Source organism: Carcharodon carcharias, chromosome 1 (assembly GCF_017639515.1).
Source record: "Carcharodon carcharias isolate sCarCar2 chromosome 1, sCarCar2.pri, whole genome shotgun sequence".
Taxonomy (NCBI): Eukaryota; Metazoa; Chordata; class Chondrichthyes; order Lamniformes; family Lamnidae; genus Carcharodon; species Carcharodon carcharias.
This window is the reverse complement of record NC_054467.1, coordinates 223,129,150-223,154,728: the sequence shown is the minus strand read 5'-3', so window position 1 is coordinate 223,154,728 and position 25,579 is coordinate 223,129,150. Positions and strand designations below refer to the sequence as shown.

Here is a 25,579-nt window from a genome sequence, read left to right as displayed (position 1 = left end):
TGCTTCATCAATGGCCTACCATCCAACATAAGGTCAGAAGTGGGTATGTTCACTGATGATTGCACAATGTTCAGCATCATTTGCGACTCCTGAGATACTGAAGCAGTCCATATCCAAATGCAGCAAGACTTGGACATTATCCAAGCTTGGGCTGACAAGTGGAAAGTAACAGTCGCGCCACACACGTGTCAGGCAATGACCAGCTCCAACAAGAGAGAATCTAACCATCACACTATGACATTCAACAATATTACCATTGCTGGTTCCCCCCGCTATCAACATCCTGGGGGTACCGCTGATCAGAAACAAAACAGGACTAGCAGTATAAATGTTGTAATTACAAATGTAGGTCAGAGGCTAGGAATCCTGCAATGAGTAACTCACCTCCTGACTCCCCAAAGCCTGTCCACCATCTATAAGGCACAGATTGGGAATGTGATGGAATACTCTCCACTTGCCTGGATGAATGCAGCTCCAACAACACTAAAGAAGCTTGACACCATCCAGGACAAAGCCCATTTTGATTGGCACCTATCCACAAACATTCACTCCCTCCACCAACGACACGCAGTGGCAGCAGCGTGTACCATCTACAAAATGCACTGCAAGAACTCACCAAGGCTCCTTAGACAGCACCTTCCAAACCCCGACCACTACCATTTAGAAGGACAGGGCAGCAGACACATGGGAACACTACCAGCTCGAAGTTCCCCTCCAAGCCACCCACCATCCTGACTTAGAAATATATTGCCATTCCTTCATTGTCACTGGGTCAAAATCTTGGAACTCCCTCCCTAAAAGCCCTGTGGGTATACCTACACTAGATGGGCTGCAGCACTTCAAGAAGGCTGCTCGCTATCACCTTCTCAAGGGCAATTAGGGATGGGCAATCAATGCTGGCCCAGCCAGTGATGCCTACATCCCAGGAACAAATAAAACAACTTGCTTAAAACTACAGTAAAATACTTACAAAAGTCATGTGGGAATGGTTGTAGCTTTTAACAATAAGCATTAGTTTCATATGAGGTCTTTGTAAAGATACAAATACAGTATGTGTTAACCCTGTTGAGATCCAAGTGAGAAGCTGTAGGAAGTTCAGTGGGTTCGACTATATTGCTGATAGCTGGGTGTCAGATGATTAGAGCTGCTCCTCACTAATCTTAATTGTTTTAGTGCCTGCAAGGGGCACCACCAAAGGCTTGGGGGTGTGACAAAGTAAATGTCTTCCACCAGCTTACCAACACTTCAGAAAATATGCAAGTAAACATAACTCGGCACACTGATTTAGACTTCAAAAACTGCATTTCCAGTTTATAATTTTGTTTTTTTTAAAAGAGACTGCCATTTTTTCAGATTCCTAATTAAAACTGGAAAGGGTTTTATAGTGGTGATTAAATATAAAATCCTATTTATTGTGCATTTATATTACAAGTTTATCACTTTATATGAAATTTATTTTGGGGCTCCACACAAATGCTAAAATGGTGGAGCATAAATTAGACATCAGAGCCCAAATTGACTCCAGCCGACTGAGAATACCTCATCCAGAAAGTCTCACTACTCCTTGCTCCAATTTCAGGTCGGGTTTTATCAATTCAGGCTGCATTTACTCTATAACTCCTGGTGGAAAGGAGGGGATGAAATTGTGAATGAGTCATTAAACCTGGTATGATAGCTGTGACTTCCATCCTATTACCCGTAATACTGTGTGCCTGTAGGATGTATTCAACTATTCCTATTCTACTTACAACACTGATTTAAAAAAATAACTTCTTAAGAAAGAATATACAGAAGTAAATACTATTTTAAACTGTTACTACAAGGCCAACTACAAGGTTATTCTTGAGCAATCTAACCCAGTATCAACAGTTCCATTTCCTTTACAAGATGTGCTACAATTGTTGTTGTATAGTACATTCAACAGCAGCCAATGCGTGATGTAACAAAATTAAAAAAGGAGTCAAAGCCCAGATATCCGCAACCCAGCTGAAGCAATGCATTTGAAATTTAGGCAAGCTTCAATGAATAGAACGTTTGTCAATTTCACTCCTTACCATGTCAAGATTCTGCATCACGTCCTGGAAGGAAGGGTGCGTGCGGAACTGCTCAAAGAGATCTCGTTTGTATAGAAGTGCATACACTAGATTGGGGTTGTGGTGAAGAGAAGTGGAAAGGCAGGAATTTATGATCTCCAGCATCATTCGGATCACCTCTTCGATTACATTGAGGTCTTGAGCCTATGGAAGAGAAAGCACAAAGAATAAGTTCTGGTTCACTACTCTAAGACACAATGAATAATGATGCATAGATATCACTATCTGTGAAATGATAATAATTCATGCTGGAAAGTTGAAATTAAAACAAAGCTCTGAAAATGTACATTTGGTCAAAAAGTATCTGAAAAAGGTGACAGGCTGTTTTGGTAAAAACGTTTCAATCATGAAAAGCATCGCTGTTAAGCTTGACCCAGTCCTCCCACAATGTGCACAAACTTGTACTTTCCACAAGGAGTCACTGGATAGTGACCAGGTATGGGAACCTTGACTCATTTCCTTTGCAAACTTTTAGTGAGTAAAATAATAGTTTAAAAAAATCTATTGCTTAAAGACCATAACAGAAGGTTCCAATGTCCTTGCACATTTCGACAAGAGTCCAGATTTAAAAGGGCTGTGATCCTTGCAACTGTGAAGCCAGTGGTGCCCTTCAACATTGACCTCAGTTGGACATTATGGGTTGGGGAGAGCACCTCATTTGCATGGGACCGTTAGTTTTGGGTGCCACTATGGCCACATTTTTAAAATTCATTCATGGGATGTGAGTGTCGCTGGCTAAGCCAGCATTTATTACTCGTCCCTAATTGCATCTGAACCTGGTGAGCTGCCTTCTTGAACCACTGTAGTCCATGTGGTGTAGGTACACCCACAGTGCTGTTAGGGAAGGATTGCAGGATTTTGACCCAGCGACAGTGAAGGAACAGCGAGGGGAGGCAGTATCATAGTGGTATTTTCACTGGACTGGCAATCCAGAGGCCCAGGGCAATGCTCTGGGGGTCATGGCAAATGGTGTAATTTGAATTCAATAAAAAGGTCTGGAATTAAAAGTCCAATGATGACCATGGCACCATTACTGATTGTTGTAAAAACCCATCTTGTTCACTAAAATCCTTTAGGGAAGGAAATAGGTCATTCTTTCCTGGTCTGTCCAACATGTGATTCCACATCCATAGCAATGTGGTTGACTCTTAAATGCCCTCTGAAATGGTTTAACAAACCACTCAGTTTCTCAAGGGCAATTAGGGATGGGCAACAAATGCTGGCTTAGCCAGCTAGGCCCACATCTCATGAATGAAACAAAATAAAATACATTTCCAAGTCAGGATGATGAGTGGCTTGGAGGGGAACTTCCAGGTGTTTTCATGTATCTGCTGCCTTTGTCCTTCTAGATGGTAGCAGTCATGGGTTTGGAACCTACGGAGTCTTGGTGAGTTCCTGCAGTACATCTTGAAAATCGTACACACTGCTGCCACTGTGCATCAGTGGTGGAGGAAGTGAATGTTTGTGGCTGGGATGCCAATCAAGCGGGCTACTTCGTCCTGGATGGCGTCAAGTTTCTTCAGTGTTGTTGGAGCTGCACTTATCCAGGCAAGTGTGGAGTATTCCATCACACTCCTGACTTTTGCCTTGTAGATGGTTGGCAGGTTTTAGGGAGTCAGGAGGTGAGTTACTTGCTCTAGGATTCCCAGCCTCTGACCTGCTCTTGTAGCCATAGTATTTATATGGCTAGTCCAGTTCAGTTTTTGGTCAATGGTAACCCCCAGGATGTTGATAGCGGGGCGTTCAGTGATGGTAATGCCACTGAATGTCATGGTGTGATGGTTAGTAACTTTCTTGTTGGAGATGTTCATTGCCTGGCACTTGAGTAAGACGAATGTAACTTGCCACATGTCAGCCCAAGCCTGGATATTGTCCAGGTCTTGCTGCATTTGGACATGGATTGCTTCAATATCTGAGGAAAACCAAAATCTTGAATGGGTGCCCAATCATAAAAGAAAAAAAAACTTGAATTTATATAGCGCCTCTCATGACCACTGGATGACTCAGATCGCTTTATAACCAATGAAGCACTTTTGAAGTATAATCACTATTTTAATGGAGGAAATGTGGCAGTCAATTTGCGTATGGCAAGCTCCCACAGAGATCTGATAATGACCAGTTAATCTGTTTTTTGAGACACTGATTGAGGGGAAAAACATTGTCTAGGACACAGAGGAAAACTCCCTTGCTTTTCTTTGAAATAGTTTTTTGTTATTTCTTGGAATGTGGCCTTTGCTGGCAAGGCCAGCATTTGTTGCTCACCTCTAACTTTCCTTGAACTGAGTAGCTTGCTCGGCCATTTCAGAGGGCAGTTAAGAGTCATCAACATTGCTGTGGGTTTGGAGTCACATGTAAGCAAGACCAGGTAAGGACATTAGTGAACCAGGTCGGTTTTTTCAACAACGAATGATAGCTTTGTAGTCACCATTGCTGAGACTAGCATTATTATTCCAGATTTTATTATCTGAATTCAAATTCCATCAGCTGCCGTGGTGAGATTTGAACCGCGTCCTCAGAACATTAATCTAGGCCACTGGATTATTAGCCCAGTGATATTACCACTATGCCACCATCTCCCCTATTGTGGGATCTTTTATGTCCAACTGTAAGGGTAGACGGGACCTTGTTTTAATACCTCAGCTGAAAGACAGCATTTCCAAAAGTGTAGCACTGCTTCTGTACTGCACTGAAGTGTCAGCCCAGGTTTTTTGTGCTCAAGTCCTGGAGTGGGACTTGAACCTACAACCTTCCCAGAACGAAAAAACAGTAAAAACCGGGAAATATGATCAGTGGTCCAAACTGATCTTGTATACCTTAAAATGGAACACCAATAAAAACTGGGAAATAAGATTCACAGAACCACAGTGCAGAAGAGGCCCTTCGGCTCATCGAGTCTGCACCGACACGTGAGAAACACCTGACCTACCTACCTAATCCCGTTTACCAGTACTTGGCCCATAGCCTTGAATGTTATGACGTGCCAAGTGCTCATCTAGGTACTTTTTAAAGGATGTGAGGCAACCCGCCTCCACCACCCTCCCAGGCAGTGCATTCCAGACCGTCACCATCCTCTGGGTAAAAAAGTTTTTCCTCACATCCCCCCTAAACCTCCTGCCCCTCACCGTGAACTTATGATTGACCTTTCAACTAGTACTGGTCTGAGCTGTTTTTTCCTTCTGGGTTGTGGCTGAGGTTATAGGGCTACCAACTGAGTTATGGCTGACATGAGGAGATTTACCAGTGAAACCCTTCCCCCACCTACCCCCGCTCCCCCTGCCCAGGACTGCTCAACAGAGTTAATGTTTTGAGTCCATATGTTTCAGAACATTAGCACTGTTTCTCTCTCCATAGATGCTGCAAGACCTGCTGATTTTTCCCAGCAATTTCTGCTTTTATTTTAAAAGAAATGTCCACTTCAGGGATATAAGCTAGGTAGGGCTTATCTGTGCCGCTGAAAGTGTGCTTCAGCTTTCTTAAATGTATTAGCCTCCATTATTATGCCAAATCCCCATCTAAGGCCAAATTAGGAAATTTTCAGCTTGAGAAGTCCTTTTCTCAGGTTTACCAGGGCTGGTTACTTGTCTTGTAAGAGGCAAAACCCAACCAAAAACTCTAAACAGATCCAGTATTATCAGCTCTCTCTCACTTCCTTGTGGGTTCTGTTGGTTTCCAGCAAAAATTACAGTGGGAATCTGGTAGAACTGGCAAGGAATTTTGTAGCTTTTAAATCTGTTTATGGCCTCTTGCCACACCTTATCTCTATAATTTCCTCCAACCCTACACCCACTGACTCAAGTAATAAAAGATTTATGAAATGACAAAATCAGCCAAGTGTCAAACGATAACGGCACCCCATACATTTGTCAGCCTTTTTGCCACATCCCACATTCAACAGCCTAACTTGTACCCATTTTACAGGATTCCCTGTCATTTGCAAACTTCAAAAAAAAATGAAAGAAATTGCAAACCCAGACAGTATCACAAGTAAACTTTAGCAATCAACGTGAATTCTTGAATCGATGCAGTCCATGTGGTGTAGGTACACCCAAAGTGCTGTTAGGAAGGGAGTTCCAGAATTTTGACCCAGCGACAGTGAAGGAACGGCGATATATTTCCAAGTCAGGATGGTGAGTGACTTGGAGGGGAACTTCCAGGTCGCAGTGTTCCCATCTGTCTGCTGTCCTTGTCCATTTAGGTGGTAGCGGTCGTGGGTTTGGAAGCTGGTGTCTAAGGAGCCTTGTTGAATTCTTGCAGTGCATCTTGTAGATGGTACACACTGCTGTTACTGTGCGTCAGTGGTGGAGGGGGTGAATGTTTGTGGATGGGGTGCCAATCAAGCAGGCTGCTTTGTCCTGGACGGTGTCCAGCTTCTGTGGTGTTGTAGGAGCTGTACTCATCCAGCAAGTGGGGAGTATTCCATCACTCCTGACTTGTGCCTTGTAGATGGTGGACAGGCTTTGGGGAGTCAGGAGATGAGTTACTCGTCGCACGATTCCTAGCCTCTGACCTGCTCTTGCAACCACCGTATTTGAATGGCTAATCCAATTCAGTTTCTGGACAATGGTAACCCCCAGGATGTTAACTGTGAGGGATTCAGTGATGGTAATGCCATTGAACATCAAGGGGCAATGGTTGGATTCTCTCTTCTTGGAGATGGTCATTGTCAGACACTTGTGTGGCGCAAATGTTCTTTGCCACTTGTCAGCCCAAGCCTGGATATTGTCCAGGTCTTGCTGCATTTGGACATGGACTGCTTCAGTATCTGAGGAGTGGTGAATGGTGCTGAACATTGTGCAATCATCAGCGAACATTCCACTTCTGACCTTATGATGGAAGGAAGGCCATTGATGAAGCAGCTGAAGATGGCTGGGCCTAGGACCCCAGCTTGAGGAACCCTGCAGTGATGTCCTGGAGCTGAGATGACTGGCCTCCAACAGCCACAACCATTTTCCTTCTTGCTTCATATGACTCCAATGGACAGTTTTCCCACTGATTCCCATTGACTCCAGTTTTGCTAGGGCTCCTTGATGCCACACTCAGTCAAATGCTGCCTTGATGGTCAAGGGCAGTCACTCTCACCTCACCTTGGGAGTTCAGCTCTTTTGTCCATGTTTGAACAAAGGCTGTAATGAGGTCAGGAGCTGAGTGGCCCTGGCAGAACCTAATCTGGGCATCAGTGAGCAGGTTATTGCTAAGCAAGTGCCGTTTGATAGCACGATTGCTGATGACCCCTTCCATTACTTTACTGATGGTTGAAAATAGACTCATGCCCGGGTTGGATTTGTCTTGTTTTTTGTGTACAGGACATAGCTGGGCAATTTTCCACATAGCCGGGTAGACGCCAATGTTGTAGCTGTAATGGGACAGCTTGGCTAGGGGTGTGGCAAATTCTAGAGCACAAGTCTTCAGTACTATTGCCCGAATGTTGTCAGGGCCCATAGCCTTTGCAGTATCCAGTGCCTTCAGCCGATTCTTTATATCACATGGAGTGAATCGAATTGGCTGAAGACTGGCATCTGTGATGCTGGGGACCTCCGGAGGAGGCCGAGATGGATCATCCAATCGGCACTTCTGGCTAAAGATTGTTGTGATTGCTTCAGCCTCATCTTTTGCACTGCTGTGCTGGGCTCCTCCATTATTGAGGATGGGGATATTTATGGAGCCTCCTCCTCCGGTGAGTTGTTTAATTGTCCACCACCATTCACAACTGGATTTGGCAGGACTGCAGAGCTTTGATCTGATCCGTTGGTTGTGGGATCGCTAAACCCTGTCTCACTTGCTGCTTATGTTGTTTGGCATGCAAGTAGACCTGTTTTACAGCTTCACCAGGTTGACACCTCATCTTTAGGTGTGCCTGGTGCTACTCCTGGCATGCCCTCCTGCACCCTTCATCGAACCAGGGTTGATCCCCTGGCTTGATGGTAATGGTAGAGTGGGGGATATGCCGGGCCATGAGGTTACAGATTGTGTTTGAATGCAATTCTGTTGCTGCTGCTGATGGCCCACAGCGCCTCATGGATGTCCAGTCTTCAGTTGCTAGATCTGTTCGAAATCTATCCCGTTTAGCATGGGTTGTAGTGCCACACAACATGACGGAGGGCATCCTCAATGTAAAGACAGGACTTCGTCTCCACAATGACTGTGCGGTGGTCACTCCTACCGAAACTGTCATGGACAGATACATCAGCAGCAGGCAGGCTGGTGAGGATGAGGTCAAGTATGTTTTTCCCTCTTGTTGATTCCCTCACCACCTGCTGCAGGCCCAGTCTAGCAGCTACGTCATTGAGGACTCAGCCAGCTCGGTCAGTAGTGGTGCTACCAGCCACTCTTAGTAATGGACATTGAAGTCCCACACTCAGAGAACATTCTACGCCCTTGCCACCCTCAGTGCTTCCTCCAAGTGATGTTCAACATGGAGGAGCACGATTCATCAGCTGAGGGAGGGTGGTACATGGTAATCAGCAGGAGGTTTCCTTGCCCATGTTTGACCTGATGCCATGAGACTTCATGGGATCTGGAGTTCATGTTGACGATTCCCAGACAACTCCCTCCCGACTGTATACCACTGTGTCGCCACCTCTGCTGGGTCTGTGTTGCAGGTGGGACAGGATGTACCCAGAGATGGTGATGGAAGAGTCTGGGACATTATCTGTCAGGTATGATTCCATGAGAATGACTATGCTGGGCTGTTGCTTGACTAGTCTATGAGACAGCTCTCCCAATTTTGACACTAGCCCCCAGATGTTAGTAAGGAGGACTTTGCAGGATCGACAGGGCTGCGGCTGCCACTGTCGTTTCCGGTGCCTAGGTCAATGCCGGGTAGTCCATCCGGTTTCATTCCTTGTTTGTGTCTTTGTAGCAGTTTGTTACAACTGAGAGGCTTGCTAGGTCATTTAAGCATTTAAGAGTCAACCACATTGCTGTGGGTCTGGAGTCACCTGTAGGCCAGGCTAGGTAAGAACAACAGATTTCCTTCCCTAAAGGACATTAGTGAACCAGATAGGTTTTTACAACAATCGATTGGAATTTTACTTCCAGATTTTTTTGTTGAATTCAAATTCCACCATCTGGCGTGGCGGGATTCGAACTCAGGTCTCCAGAGCATTACCCTGGGTCTCTGGATTGCTAGTCCACTGACAATACCACTACGTCTCCCCCTAGTTCTAGTTATCCACCTGCTTTGCCTTTGCTGTCCACCTGAGGTCAAATTTTTTAACTCTACTTGAAGACAGAACTTTTAAATATTAAAAGCTTTTTGTCTGTACCGAAAGTGAAACTTTTAAAAATACCTTAAAAATTCTCCCAGACCTCACCAAAATCCCTGACCAGCAAATCTTTTAAAAAATTCTCCATAACCACATCAAAATAACTGTTGCTGTTGCCCAACCTTAGCTTATTTCCCAGCCTCTTTTCTCCTAATTTTGATTCTTCTTTCTCTCACCCTCCATCTCTTGTTGATGAGATGGGGGTGTTGGATATACTGTATACTGGGCCTATCATTCCTAAGCCAGCATTTCCCTTCCTCTTTACTATTGTGCTTGCACACTCCTACAAGCTTTACTTCTCATCTTTGTTGAATAACTATCATATCAGTTTTGAAAGCACTGTTTAGTCTTATAGTGCACTTACCTACATTGAAAGCTTTGACACTGCACACATGGTGACTTGAGGTGTGGGATAGGAGAGTATTGGAGTGTCATAGCATTAGCATGGTAAGATGAGCTGAGGACATACAGATGTAGGATGTGGGCTGGCATGCCATGTTGGAATCAGTAGAACAGAGAAGATGGGATGAGCAAGCAATGAATGCTGCAAAACGGAAGGGTTAGGGATACAATAGCACAGAGGGAGTCATGGTAATTGGCATCAGCATGACAACCATAAGTTTCAAGTGTGTGATGAAGCAAAACTGGTGTGTTGGCAGGATGGGTTTAAGCGCAGAGGGCTTGACCCCAAGCAAAGGAAGGGTTAGGGTTAAAGTCAGTCAGGTTCCTGCTCCTGATCTCCATATATTATGCTTAAGTATATGTGTATGAATATGAAGTGAGAACAATATCAGGTTGTCCATCATGCATCCCATGTTCAAATTTCTCTGCAACATTCAGATCTCGCTCACAGAAAAATGGTCAATGCCGTGCTTTCTTGCCCTATTAGCTATTGTTTATGTTGCACAGTATCTAAATATATCACATTCGCAGAATTTCCATTGTCAATAATATTCCTGAAGAAATCCAATAAATTTGTACAACCTTCCTATAATAAATCAATGCTGCCTCCCTTGTCTTTTCTTTCATTGAGTTCTCTGCCCGAAAGCAGGTGTGATCTACAGCGCCACAGCCTCCACCATGGGTAAAACAGGTGCCGAATCTACCCAAGCCAGAACAGGGATCAAACCCCACGCTATTGGTGTCAAACTGATCCACACAAGCTTTCCAGCCAACTTGCTGAGAGGCAGGGACATGGCCCACTGCACCACAAGGTCTCCTGCCTCCTTCTTACCATACCATAAGAAAGATGGCATCATAGTGGTATAGGGGAGATGGTGGTGCAGTGGTAATGTCACTGGACTAGTAATTCAAAGGCCCAGGATAATGCTATGGGGAAATGGGTTACAAATCGCACCATGTTAGCTGGTGGGGTGAAGGGGGTGTGGGGGAGGGGTGTTATCCTGGGGTGGTCTGGGAGTTGAGGGGGTCATGGGGAATTCCGTGGTCCAGGTGTAGGGTTGGGTGGGGTGGTTGGGGGGGGGCGGTCTGAAGTGGGTCCAAGATCCAGGAGGAGGGGGTCCGAGGTTAGGGTGGGTGGGGGGTAGGAGGAGTCGGGGTCAGAGGTGTGGGAGAGTCCTGTGGGGTTGGTCTGGGTCTTTACAATAGTTACTCAGAAGTTAGAAGAGGTTTTAATTTTTCTAACTTTTTCTGGGTAATTATTGGTATAACCCCAACAGAACCATCCGAAGTTTGCAATTTAAATTGCACTTTTGGATGGTTTCCAGCGCAGTGCAATTGTCCAGAGGAAGTTAGCACTTCTGGGCAATTGCCATGCAAATCCTTACCTGGGAACTTTCCAGAGGGATTCCCCGGCGCATCTTTGGGGTACCTCCCAAATCTGACGCTGGGGAGCGTGGAAGTTACGGGCCTTTGTCATTCTAGACAAATTCCCGACAATTTATCTTGTGGAAAATTGGATCAGAAGACAAGATGGAACAGTCCATTTTGTTTCGATGGTAGGCCTCACTTCCTACAATATGACGCAGTACAGTAAAGGCCTCATCTATAAAATAGACCAGGTAAAAGTTTGCTTCTGCACTTGTATTTGGAGATCCTGTCAACTGTTGAGTGAGTGCATGCAGACAGAAAATGGGCTTTCAGATGCTTTCTGAACTTGGCAGTTCAGGAGTAAGTCTCCCATCACTGCCAGCCTATGTGCCAATGTTATGCTAAACTGGTACTTTTGCTTTTACCAGTAGTATGTGAAAGAATTTTCTTGAAAAATATTGAGATTGCCGAGTTCCTCAACCTGTAACCATTTTATAAGATTCAGAAAAGAAAGAGGAGAACATAGTGAATGTTGAAGGAGAGAATGTGAAACAGAAAACACTATTTAATGCCAATTAATGATTGCTAATATTAGTTATATTTTCACAGCTAAGCAGGTAGAAATCACATTTTCAGTGCTTGCTTCATAGCAAAATTGAAGTTCAAAGTCATGCACAGAGCACTTACTATTGACCTACTTTTGATAGTGCACATCTCTTAATTACCAGAAGATGCAACTCAGTTGCCTAAATAACTGAAGATCATTAACTGATCAGCCACATCTGCAATAACTGAGCAGAAAACATGAATTTAAAAACATGAACAGACTGCCCCCCATGCAACCTGCGTTTTGGAAGCAGCTTACTCCTTTTGACTGTGTTTAAATTTCTGGCACCAGCCCTCACCTCAGGTATGCAGCTGACTCATGACTAAAGATTTCACTCCTAGGGTTTGACTGCACTTTCCACTGCCTGTCTGTGTGTCATCTTTTTACTTCTTGCCTAAAACTATATATTCGTAAGGTAGAAAATACAGAAATAACTGGGGTACTCCAAACTGCATAAAAATGCTTGCTGATTTAATTTTGTTTATTATACAGCTATACTACACACCCAGACAGGCTCTCAAACCACAAGTATTTACACAAATGCCTCACAGCAATTCCTGGAACATTAAATGTAAAGCCAGTTATACTTACAATAGGCGTATGCCCTGTAGTTTCTAAGGTATATTTTAATCAATGACAGATGTATTCTATGCTTTTTGAGATATATATCGCACCAGTAAATTACGGATATACTATTATTCCAAAACTATAGCCAAATAATATAAATTTTTTTTGGAGTTATTGGGATCATGGCCCACACCCTCCTTTAACCTTACCTCTTAGCTCCGGAGAGCATTTAGACTTTACTTGACCTCAAAGTACTTCAATGAATCAACTACTGCCTGGAATCTGGAGCATTTCCCTGAAAGTATAATTCCAAATTTTGTTTGAAATTAAATACGTGGCTACAGCTCAAAATGTATTCAGCCTTCTTTCTAAGAACTTTGCAAATAACTTAACACTGTAGATTACACAATCATGATACTCTACTTTGGCATAGAAAGACAGGAAAATGATTAAGACATGAAATAACTCAGTGGAATAACCAGTTTAGATGCAGCTCCACATGCTAATTTACTCTATATGAGGTGGGTGGTCAAGGAGACCTGTTTTGGCTTATTTGAGCAACCTCTCACCAGAAAGCACAATGGCAACCTGGTATTAATTTGCCAATTGAGTGCAGGTCACGTGGACAGAAGAGGCCAGGGGTTGGGGGGTGGGGGTGGCGGGGAAGAGGTGGGAAATTAGAGGACAAAGGCAAAAAGATCAAAGGCAAGTTGTCATCCCGAAGTGGCTCTGACACTTCAGTTTTCCCCTCCCCATTTTCTCTGCTTGTTTCACAGAGCTGCTGATTCATGCTGCAATATAGTTCTACAGATGCCAACTACTCTTTAGTACCTCGCCCAAGTAGTCATTCTTCAAGTGCAAGTCCAGACAATGAGTGATGGCAGACTGTTTAACCATACAGATCTGGTCTGAGAGATTCAATTCCACACTGGGCAGTGCAATAATAAAACTTGAGGAACCAAGCTGAAAGGCCAAGGAAGGATACCACTAAGACGGAATATTATAAAAAAAAGAAATAATTAAACAAATAAACTCAGCTTTGAGTTTAAATGTCTGACAATTACTCTCACAATCATACCTTACAGGCAATGTCCCAGACACCACCATCACCATCCCTGGGTATATCCTGTCCCACCAGCAGGACAGACCCACCAGAGGTGGTGGCACAGTGGTATACAGTCAGGAGGGAGTTCTCCTGGGAGCCCTTAATATTGACTCCGGACCACATGAAGTCTCATGGCATAAGATCATACGTAGTCAAGGGTAACTCCTGCTGATTACTGCCACACCACCATCTCAGCTGGTGAATCAGTACTCCTCCTTGTTGGACACCACTTGGAAGAAGCACTGAGGGTGGCAAGGGCACAGAATGTACTCTGCATGGGGGATTTCAATGTCCATCATAGAGAAGTTTTTTTTATTTTACAGGATGTGGGTGTCACTGGCTGGGCCAGCATTTTTATTGTCCATCCCTAATTGCTGTTGCGAAGGTGATGGTGGGCCGCCTTCTTGAACCGCCGCAGTTCATGTGGTGTAGGTGCACCCACAGTGCTGTCTGGGAGGGAGGGCCACGATTTTGACCCAGTGACAGTGAAGGAACGGTGATATAGTTCCAAGTCAGGATGGTGTGCTTGGAGGGGAACATGGTGGAGTTCCCATGCATCTGTTGCCCTTATCCTTCTAGGGGGTAGAAGACATTGGTTTAGAAGGTGCTGTCAAAGAAGCCTTGGTGAGATGCTCCGGTGCTTCTTATAGATGGTACACACTGATGCCACTGTGCATCGGTGGAGGATGGAGTGGATGTTGGAGATGGTGGATGGGGTGCCAATCAAACAGGCTGCTTTGCCCTGGATGGTGTCGAGCTTCCTAAGTGTTAATGGAGTTGCACTCATCCAGGCATGTGGACAGTATTCCATCACACTCCTGACTTTTGCCTTGTAGATGATGGACAGGCTTTGAGAAGTCAGGAGGTGAGATACTCACCAAAGAATTCCCAGGTCAGGGGCTGAGTGATCCTTTCAGAATCCAATGTGAGCGTCAGTGAGCAGGTGCCATTTGATAGCATTGCTGATGACCCCTTCCATCACTTACTGATGATCGAGAGTAGACTGATGGGATTCTAATTGGCAGGGTTGGATTTGTCCTGCTTTTTGTGTATCGGGCACACACGGGCAATTTTCCACATTGCCAGGCGGATGCCAGTATTGTAGCTGTACTGGAACAGTTTGGTTAGCAAAGTGGCAAGTTCTGGAGTACAAGTCTTCAGTACTATTGCCGGAATATTGTTAGGGCCCATAGCCTTTGCAGTATCCTGTGTTTTTAGCCATTTCTTGATATCACGTGGAGTGAATCGAACTGGCTGAAGGCTGGGCATCTGTGATGCTGGGGGCCTCCAGAGGAGCCCAAGATGGATCATCCCCTCGGGACTTCCCGCTAAATATTGTTGGAAATGCTTCAGCTTTATCTCTGGCACTGATGTGCTGGGCTTCCCCATCATTGAGGAAGAGGATATTTATGGAGATTCCTCCTCCAGTGAGTTGTTTAATTGTCCACCACCATTCACGACTGGATGTGGCAGGAATACAGAGCTTAGATCTGATCTGTTGGTTGTGGGATTGCTTGGCTTTGTCTATCGCATGCTGCTTATGCTGTTTGGCATGCAAGTAGTCCTGTGTTGTAGCTTCATCGGGTTGACACCTAATTTTTAGGTATGCCTGATGCTGCTCCTGGCATGCCATCCTGCACTCTTTATTGGTCTCTTGGCTTGATGGCAATGGTAGAGTGGGGGATATGTCAGGAAATGTGGTTACAGATTGTGGTTGAATACAATTCTGCTGCTGCTGATGGCCCACAGCACCTCATGGATGTTCAGTTTTGAGTTGTTAGATCTGTTTGAAATCTATCCCACTTAGCACAGTGGTAGTGCCACACAATATGATGGAGGGTATCCTCAAGACAGGACTTCGTCTCCATAAGGACTGTGCGAGGGTCACTCCTACCGGTACAGTCACTGACAGATGCATCTGTGACTGAAGGTTGATGAAAATGAGGTCAAGTAGGTTTTTCCCTCTTGTTGGTTCCCTCACCACCTGCCACAAACCCTGCCTAGCAGCTATCTCCTTTAGGAATCTGCCAGCTCGGTCGTCGTGGTGTGGCTGAGGCATTAGTGAGGCACCATTTAGACAAATTCAACCCAACCAATTACTGTCCTATCTGTCATCAGCAAGGTGGTTTAGGGGTCGTCAACAGTGGTATTAAGTGGCACTTACTCAGAAAGAGCCTGCTCACTGATGCTCAGTTTGGGTTCCACCAGAGCCACTCATCCCCTGACCTCATTACAGTCGTAGTTCAAACATGGACAAAAGAGCTGAACCCAAGAGGTGTGGTGAGAGTGACTGCCCTTGATAGCAAGGTCACACTTGATCAAGAGCAGCATCAAGGAGCCACAACAAAACTGGAGTTGACGGGAATTGGGGTAAAACTCTGTACTGGTTGGAGTCATACCTAGCACAAAGGAAGATGGTTGTGATTGTTGGAAGTTAATCATCTCAATCTCAGGGTAGTGTCCTTGGCCCAAACATCTTCAGCTGCGTCACCAATGACCTTCCTTCCATCATAAGGTCAGAAGTGGGGATGTTTGCTGATGATTGCACGATGTTCAGCACCATTCATGACTCATCAGATACTGAAGCACTCCCTGTCCAAAAGCAGCAAGACCTGGACAACATCCTGGCTTGAGCTGACAAGTGGCAAGTAACATTCACACCACACAAGTGCCAGGCAATGACCATTTCCAACAAAAGAGAATCTAACCATCACCCCTTGATGTTCAATGGTATTACCATTACTGAATCTACCACTATCAACATCCTGGGGGTTAATGTTGACCAGAAACTGAACTGGACTAGCCATATAAATACTGTGGCTACAAAAGCAGGTCAGAGGCTAGGAATCTTGCAATGAGTAACTTACCTCCTGATCCCCCAAAGCCTGTCCATCATCTACAAGGCACAAGTCAGCAGTGTGATGTAATACTCCCCACTTGCCTGGATAAGTGCAGCTCCAACAACACTCAAGAAGCTTGACACCGTCCAGGACAAAGCAGCCCACTTGATTGGCACCACATCCACAAACATTCACCCTCTGCACCACCGATGCACAGTAGCAGCAGTGTGCACTATCTACAAGAAGCACTGCCACCAAGGCTCCTTAGGCAGCACCTTCCAAATCCATGACTACCACCATCTAAAAGGACAAAGGCAGCAGATACATGGGAACACCACCACCTGGAACTTCCCATCCAAGTCATTCACCATCCTGACTTGGAAATATATCGCCGTTTCTTCACTGTCACTGGGTCAAAGTCCTGGAACTTCCTTCCTAACAGCATTCTGGGTGTACCTACACCACATGGACTGCAGCGGTTCAAGAAGGCAGCTCACCGCCACTTTCTCAAGGGCAACTAGGGATAGGCAATAAATGCTGGCCTAGCCAGCGATGCTCACATCTCATGAATGAATAGTTGCATTGCCTCAGTCGTCATGAATGTGTAGATCAGGTCTGATGGATCTGCTAGCCTTTTCTAGTTCATCATTTTCATATGACCACATATTAGTTGAGATGAAAGTAAGGGTAGTACAATTGGCCAAACACCCTTTAGAGAAAGGAAATCAAGCAATGCTCTTTTTCCTGAATGATAATCAACAATGCTTATTGGAACAAAAGCAAAAATAGCTGGAAAAACTCAGCAGGTCTGACAGCATCTGCGGAGAGGGATACAGTTAACATTTCGAGTCCCTATGTCCGTGTGATCCTTATTAGAATTTAGGCTGGAACAAAAACTGTGACGGTGTGTGAGATTGCAAAGTCTGTCAGACTTATGGTCTACATAAGAGGACTGCTGAAATCCACAGATCTGTACCCCAGCAAGGGTTAGAAAGGGTGGGAGAAAAATGGAAAGAAAAACTAATTTTATTTCCCGCACTGTCACACTCTTGTGCTATAAAGTAGTATAAGGTCTAAGGAGTGCTGAGATTTGCATGAAACTAAAACAGGTGAGTGAAGTCAAACTAATCTTTTGAGAAAGAGCCAGCTAATCTGATCAGGGTGCCAGGTGTTTGCAACTTGTCAATTGTCATTATGCCCTGAGCTTAATGGAAATATACATTTACAGGAACAGATTGTAAAGGGTCATATTGGATTTAGCTTGTGATTATGGTTATGCAACTTAAAGCAAAATATACATTAAAACATCTTCTATAGTGAATGATTTTAATTGGAGTAGACTGTATCGTGTTCCAGCCTTTAAGACATCAGACTGTCTCCTCAGGCTGCTACTGCTGCCTCATTTCCTCAGAGTCACAGTCTGTACAGAATCCTCAGGCTTTTGTGGTAGGAAATGAAATCACAACAATACAAATTACAGCAGCAATTTCATGTTCAGTATGTCATCACATTGTGGTTATTTGTCACCAAGTCTGGTGCTACAAATTAATACTGCAAAAATGGACTAGTTATAGAGCAGCTGCCACAAACAAATCTTATGACCCCACACAGCTGCATTGGAAATATATTCTTTCTTTAACAGAAACTCTGACAAAGCACTTGAGAGGCAGTTAGACACCCTGATATGGAAACTGAATGGGAGCCAAGTTATCATCATTCTTCATCAAGGTTTATTAAACAAACACTTGGTTCATGAAACCATTTAAGTGGAATCTGAAGCTGTCTACTTTGGAATATAATGCTGCAATGTCAACATGGTTTCTGAATTCCGGGTCAACTTAAATCACAAACACACCAAGACCTTAATAAATGGTATTCACTCCAGATGAAATCTAGAGCTTTTAGATAAACCCCCACAATCCCAGGAATTTGTGGTTCTTCATTATGGAAGGTGCAATAAACATTTACAAAATGCATCTATGTTAAAAGTCAATACAGTTCACCGACTTCAGTTCATTTGTGTATGCTTCTTGTTGACTATTGTGAAACCAGGATCACCAAAACAATTTAACCTGATATTTGTGCAACCTTAATGCAAATGTTAACATCTTTCTCATTTCCTGAAGGATTGCCTTCTGTTCCATTTTCCAATTCTTTTATTTTTCCAAAGGGAACCTGGATTTGATTCATATCTATTGTAGAGCCATGCAAATGCATCAGGTCTGTCAAAAATAATATCTGAATTTGAGTTCAAACCAGATTTCCTACTGGTTCTATAATGATATATGATGATTCTAAAATGAGTGACACAACTGAGCATACTGCCACTCTGCTTATGTTTAATTCATAGGGTTTTCAGGACTCCAAAGCTGCCCTTTATGAACCTTGCAGCAGAGAGCGCAGATTTCAGCCTAGAATTGAAAATAGACAGAAACTGTGCTGAATGGTATTACCAAAGATAACCTACCATTAACAATTTTGGTGGGTTTTAGACTAGCATTGTGCTCGGAACTCAGTACATTCTTAAAATGTAATGATGGAGTAAAGCCTAGGGTATAGGGAATAACGTGGGGCTAAGAATTTATGATGCTTAACATCATCAATCTATTTATGATGCAGGTGTTTAGGATGTCACTACCATAACAATTCTAAACTCCTGCATCAAATGAACTAGTGGGAGAAAGCATCCAATCAAAAGTTTATTGAGTTCCTGATCTTTGCTATAGCACTTTGGGCAAGGAGCAAGAGGCAACAGCACTGATATGAACTGGAAAATCAGAAAGGATATCTGTGGGCTATTCCCTGACTTAAGTTACTTTTATACGCTGCTTGTACTACCAGTATCACCACTAAAAGGTACCAGATTGGCCTAATTTTTATGTGGTTTTCCACGCTGCTGCCAAAACTCAATGAATTGCCCACTAAACATGCAGAGTTGGATTCAGTGCCCTAAACTTACAGATTGGGGCATACCTGGAAAAAGGGTAAGACTTCTGCCCAGCAGGAGGAGAGTGCGAGAGGAGGACTCTGGGACAGGCAGTCAGCAGTAGCTAGAGGAGAGTGCGAAAGAAGGACTCTGGGACAGGCAGCCAGCAGCACCTAGAGGAGAGTGCAAGAGGACGACCCTGGGACAGGCAGTCAGCAGCAGCTAGAGGAGAGTGCGAGAGGAGGACCCTGGGACAGGCAGCGAGCAGCAGCTAGAGGAGAGTGCAAGAGGACGACCCTGGGACAGGCAGCCAACAGCACCTAGAGGAGAGTGCGAGAGGACGACCCTGGGACAGGCAGTCAGCAGCAGGTAGAGGAGAGCAAGAGGAGTGTCCTCTGCAGTCACCGTTGCCGAGTGAAAAAAAATGACATCATAGGAAAACCGTTAAGTTAATTGGTTGGTAAGTAACTGCTAGTTTGAACTACCTATTCTAAGTTGATTTCAGATTAAGGGTGACTACTGGGGCCCAGGATCGGAGGCCTAACACTTTCCAATTGCTTTCAGATTAAAGGTAAATAGGAGAAATAGTTTACAGATTTATAAATAAAGACCAGTAGAAATTTAAAAACAAATTTAAAAACTAATTAAATAAAATAGAGATGCAAGGCCAGGCGATGTGTTGTAGCTGCATGATGTGGGAGCTGGTGGACCCCATTGTGGTTCCTAGTGACCACATTTGTAGCAAATGTTGGTTGTTCGAGGAACTCCGGCTCAGAGTTGATGAGCTGGAGTCTGAGCTTTGGACACTGCAACACATCAGGGGAGAGTTACCTGGACTCTGTGTTTCAGGAGACAGTCACACCCCTTAGATTAACTGCCTTAAATTCGGCAAGTGGTCAGGGACAGGAGGATGTGACTATGAGTGAGACAGGTAGAGGGATCCAGGATGTAGCACTGCAGGAGCCTCAGCCTTTGCCCTTATCCAACAGCTTCGAGATTCTTGCTCCCTGTGTGGATGAGAGCGGGGACTGCAGGGAGGAAGAGCAAACTGACCATAGCACCGTGGTACAGGGAGCTATTCAAGTGGGAGGAGAAAAGAGAAATGTAGTTGTAATCGGGGATAGTATAGTTAGGGGAATAGATACTGTTCTCAGTAGCCAGGATTGAGAGTCCCGAAGGCTGTGTTGCCTACCTGGTGCCAGGGTTAAGGATATCTCATCTGGGCTATAGAGGAACCTGGGGTTGGAAGGGAAAGATCCAGTTGTCATGGTCCACGTAGGTACCAACATTATAGGCAGAAGGAGGAAAGAAGTTCTGCTGAGGGAATACAAGCAGCTAGGGGCTAAATTAAAAAGCAGAACCAAACAGGTAATAATCTCTGGATTACTACCTGAGTCATGAGCTAATTGGCACAGGGTCGATAAGATTAAAGAGGTAAATGCATGGCTCAAAGATTGGTGTGGGAGAAGTGGGTTCGAATTCATGGGACATTGGCACCTGTACTGGGATAAGAGGGAGCTATTCTGTTTGGATGGGCTCCACTTGAATCATGCTGGGACCAGTGTCCTAGCGAATTGCATAACTAGGGTCGTAGACAGGGTTTTAAACAAAATAGTGGTGGGGAGGGTTAAGTTGCATGGAAATATAAAAAAATCAAAGTTTAAGGACAGGGTAAGAATGCAAGTTAGTGATGAGGCTGATTGCTATCAAAAAGTGAAAGGAAGGGACAGATTGTGTGAACGCCATATTGCACCAAAGAATCATATAAGAAGAGGGAAAATTGACAATAGGGCAAACTTAAAGGCTTTGTATCTGAATGCATGTAGCATTCGGAATAAAACTAATGAGTTAACAGCGCAAATAGAGATAAAGAGGTATGATTTGGTGGCGATTACTGAGACATGGTTACAGGGAGAACAAGTTTGGAAGTTGAATATCCAAGGGTACTCAGTGTTTGGGAAGGATAGGCAGGAAAGGAGGTGGTGCAGTTTTGTTAGTAAAGGGAGAGATCAGTGCTATAGTGAGGAATGATATAGGCACTGGAGAGCAAGATGTAGAGTCAGTCTGGGTAGAAATAAGAAATAGCAAGGGAAAGAAGTCCCTGATGGGAGTAATCTATAGGTCCCCAAACAGTAGTTTAGCAGTAGGGCACAGTATAAACCTGGAAATACTGGGAGCATGTAAGAAAGGCACGGCAATAATCATGGGTGATTTTAATATACATATAGACTGTACTAATCAAACTGGGAAGGGTAGCCTTGAAGGAGAGTTCATAGAGTGTATTAGAGATTGTTTCTTGGAGCAATGTGTTGTGGAACCAACCAGGGAGCAGGCTATTCTGGATTTGGTTTTGTGTAATGAGATGGGATTAATTAATGATATCATAGTAAAGGATCCTCTAGGGAAGAGTGATCATAGCATGCTAGAATTTCAAGTTCAGTTTGAGAGCGAGCAACTTGAGTGCCACACTAGTGTTCTGGAGTTAAACAAAGGTAACTACATAGGCATGAGGGCAGATTTGGTCCTAGTGGACTGGGGCAGGAAGACTACAAGGTAGGACAGCTGATGAACAGTGGCAGATATTTAAGGAGATTTTCAATTCCTCCCAAGTAAAATATATCCCAATGAGGAAGAAAGATGGTAAGAGGGGAAAAAAGCATCCATGGCTAAGCAAGGAAGTTAAAGATAACTTAAAGGCAAAAACTAAGGCATACCAAATTGCAAACGTCAGTGGCAGGCTGGAAGATTGGGAAACTTTTAAAAATCAACAAAGGGTTATTAAAAAAATAATAAAAAGAGTAATGGTAAATTATGGAAGAAAACCGCACCTGGAGTACTGTGCACAGTTCTGGTCCCCTTACTTGAGGATGTAGTTGCACTGAAGGCGGTTCAGAGGAGGTTCACTAGATTGATTCCAGAGATGCGGGACTTGTCTTATGAGGAGAGATTGAGCAGTTTAGGCCTACACTCGCTAGAATTTAGGAGGATGAGAGGAGATCTAATTGAGGTATATAAGATGCTAAAGAGAATACACAAAGTTGACGTGGAGCAGGTTTCCCCTTCTGGGGCATTCTAGAATGAGAATGCCATAGTTTTAGGCTAAGGGGTGGTAGATTTAAATCAGAGATGAGGAGGAATTACTTTTCTCAAAGGGTGGTGAATCTGTTGAATTCACTACCTCAGAGTGCAGTGGATGCCGGGACACTGAATAAATTTAAGGAGGAGATAGACAGATTTTTAATTAATAATGGGTTGAACGGTTATGGGGAGAGGGCGGGAAATTGGAGTTGAGGCCGAAATGAGATCAGCCATGATCGTAATGAATGGCGGGGCAGGCTTGAGGGGCTGAATTGCCTACTCCTGCTCCTAGTTCTTAAGTTCTTATCACAGATTCCCCATACCGTTGAAACTGACAATCTTTCCAGCTTTGGTGTCATTTGCAGGCTGAAAACAGACTCCCCAGCTTTTGTTAGGGAGCTGTACAGAATTATGGCTGGCATGCTGCAATGAGAGGACATAAGGCAACTTCTGAGCTGCTAAAAATTGAAACATTTGCAAAAAACATTCTGGTGCTCCTCACGTGGCCTGTGCATTGACATGCTGAGGGTAATTGGTTGCGTGCTCCAACTGACTGTTGATTGTTGGAAATTAATGATTGAACTGAATTTCACCTCAGGACCTCTGGGCTGCTCATCCAGTACCATTACCACTAAATTACCATAGCCCTTATTTTACTTGTCATTGATGCATAGCTTGGAGCTAAAAAAAGGAAATAAACAGAGAAGTTTATGCTTTTAAATAATACTATTCTTTTGCAAGTAATGCGGTGATATAATCCATCAATATTGACATCACAATGTTTTAACAGCCTTCTCTGAGTTGAAGTTCTCATTAATATTGATCAATTCACATAGCCAACTCAGCTATATTTGCATTATTTGTTAATGGAACAATATAATATAATTTTCTTAAAATGATTGTTGTTAGTCAAAAATTAAGTTCAGTCTCAGTCTTCAGGTTATGTTTATATTACTTATTAACTATCATTCTTTACCTTAATTATTTCTTTAAATGTTCCTTAAAAATCCATCCCCATGCACCACTACTCTGTGGGAACTAACAGTCAATGATGTGTCCCTCTAATAATTCATCAAAGCAATCATTTTGCATGTGTCAGCTGAACAGTAAGTGCCCAAAATCCCATGGGTATCAAGCATGGCACTGGAATATGGTGGGGCAGAATACCCAACCTCTGACTTAATTGCATTTCCCCCTCCCCAAATCCTGGGGAGAGGTTTATTTTAATTATTAGAGTGGGGAGCCACCACCAATAGAGGTGCAACAGAGGCAACCGCCCAAAGTGCTCAACAGTAAATAAAAGCATGCTGCAATCGAGGATATGAATTAATGTGTGAGATCCATCCACCTCCCCCATAATCAGTAGCAGCAGTCCCTTCAGCTGCCCAGGCTCTAAGCTCCAGAATTAATAGAGAATCATAGAATGATAGTATTATCTCCTTAAACTTCTCTCTCCTCCTTGAAAAAGCTCTCTAAAGCCTACCTCTTCTGACCTCTTTAGGCACTGTCCTAATATCTCGTGACATACTCTTGTTCGATAACACGCCTGTGAGTTGTTTTATTATATTAAAGCTACTATACAAATGCAAGTTAACGTTGATGACATAACCAGGTTCACTTACCAAGAACTGATTGTTTGAAATACTTGTAATAATTCTGTGTCCTCTATAGTATAATACTGAACCCTACAGACAAGGAAAATTCCAGGGTGATCCGAGTTAGTTGATCTGAAGCATTTGGATGAAACAACATCACAGGGCTCAGGTAGAGGGGCTGTTGTGTAGGGATAGGGAAAATGAGCCAGCATACCCTCTACTGACCCACTGGATGCTACAATAGTGGGGATATTGGATGAAGACAAGGTCAGGTTCAGTTTGATTTGTTCCATAATCAAACACATCATAATGGTCATCTAAGTGAGATACCAGAGGACTGTCAACACCCTTGAAATCTACTGCATCATGAGTCATGGCCTTTAAAAGCGAAGGTGGCAAAAAGGCAGAAAACTAGAAGCTAAATTTACTTAAAAAAAAATGTTTGTAGCACTAAACATGCTACTTGTAAAGCTTCGTGTTTGCTCTTTACAAGTAGCATGTTGTGTTACAAATATTTTTAAAATTCTTTCCTTTTCTATGCTTTGAAATTTTGGCTCCATTGTAGTAAATAATGCAGTAATGAAATGGCTTCACATATATCAGATATCAGTAATTATTGCTTCTTGTGTGAAATGCACTGTGTTGACCATAGCCCTAGCTGACTTGCTAAGCAAGATGTGGGTGAAGCAATAGTACTGACTTCACAAGTGAGAGTTCAGTCCTGACCAAGTTCAGTATTATTAATTAATTTAACAAAGATTTTACTTCACATTACATTTCTGCTACTTCTACTTCATTGTTCCTTAATCAAACAGAAGGTGCTATGGACGGCTTGTTACTGCGATACCACAAAAACACTCTGACCTCTGCATGGTCAATTACCTTTTTAAACACATTTTATAGCTCGTTATTACAGAAACTGCTGAAGGAGGTACGACTGATCAGAATTCCAGTCCTTGTTGCTGTTGAAATTGTCCAGTTCTGGAAGTGAAACAGTAGTTAAAGAAGCCAGAACAGAATAGGCAACATAGCTCTCCTCAAGCTGAATTGGAGAAAGGCGTCCACTCTCTGCTACACAGGCAGTGTAGCAGTCTTGCTTGTAATTTCAATGTGCAGAGATTCGAGGACAAAAGAAAACTTATTTTTAAAAGTGATATTAAAGAAACAGCAAGCAGGCAAATGCAATGACTACTGTGAAAGGTTTTTGAAAATTTTTTTTTGCTCCCTATGCTGTTGTTGCCCTGTGCCTATGACCTCTTTCATCTTACAAATGGGTGTTAAACAATTCTGGAAGTAGAAGCCAGTACACACAGGTAATATTAAATTCCAGAATCCAATGTGCATAAGCCTAGGTTGTACAATTTCAAACTTGCCAGGATGAGCTACACACACAGCTTCCAAGATACTTCCCAACTAAAATTGCTTTCATGGAAATCTTCTCTGAGTGGCCAAATACAAACAGGAAAAGAAGCAGAGACAGGCAGCTGGAATCCGACAGATAGTATACACAACACATCCCTTGCAACAACCAAACCAAAGGGGAAAAACAATGATAAACCAATTTAAAGAAAACATTATTTCTTCTAGCCAATGATGTAGTGGATAAAGAGGAGAGAAGAGGAGGAAAAGCAGTATTTTGTTTTATTTCCCCAAACTACTTAAAAATATATCCACTTCCTGAAATTTCTATGTTGAACAAATCACAAAGTAACAACAACATAATTCAATCTTCC

General features: G+C 43.5%; 1 protein-coding gene across 2 annotated transcripts in view; it reads right to left on the bottom strand.

Annotated features, from left to right (window-relative positions):
- The window catches only part of dym (dymeclin), a 553,915-nt gene that overhangs the window by 124,877 nt on the left and 403,459 nt on the right, over nucleotides 1-25,579 (bottom strand). For both annotated transcript variants that reach the window (XM_041192773.1, XM_041192774.1), the window contains exon 15: nucleotides 2,055-2,237. In XM_041192773.1, coding sequence (XP_041048707.1) covers nucleotides 2,055-2,237 — 183 coding nt within the window. The remainder of the gene's footprint in view (nucleotides 1-2,054; nucleotides 2,238-25,579) is intronic.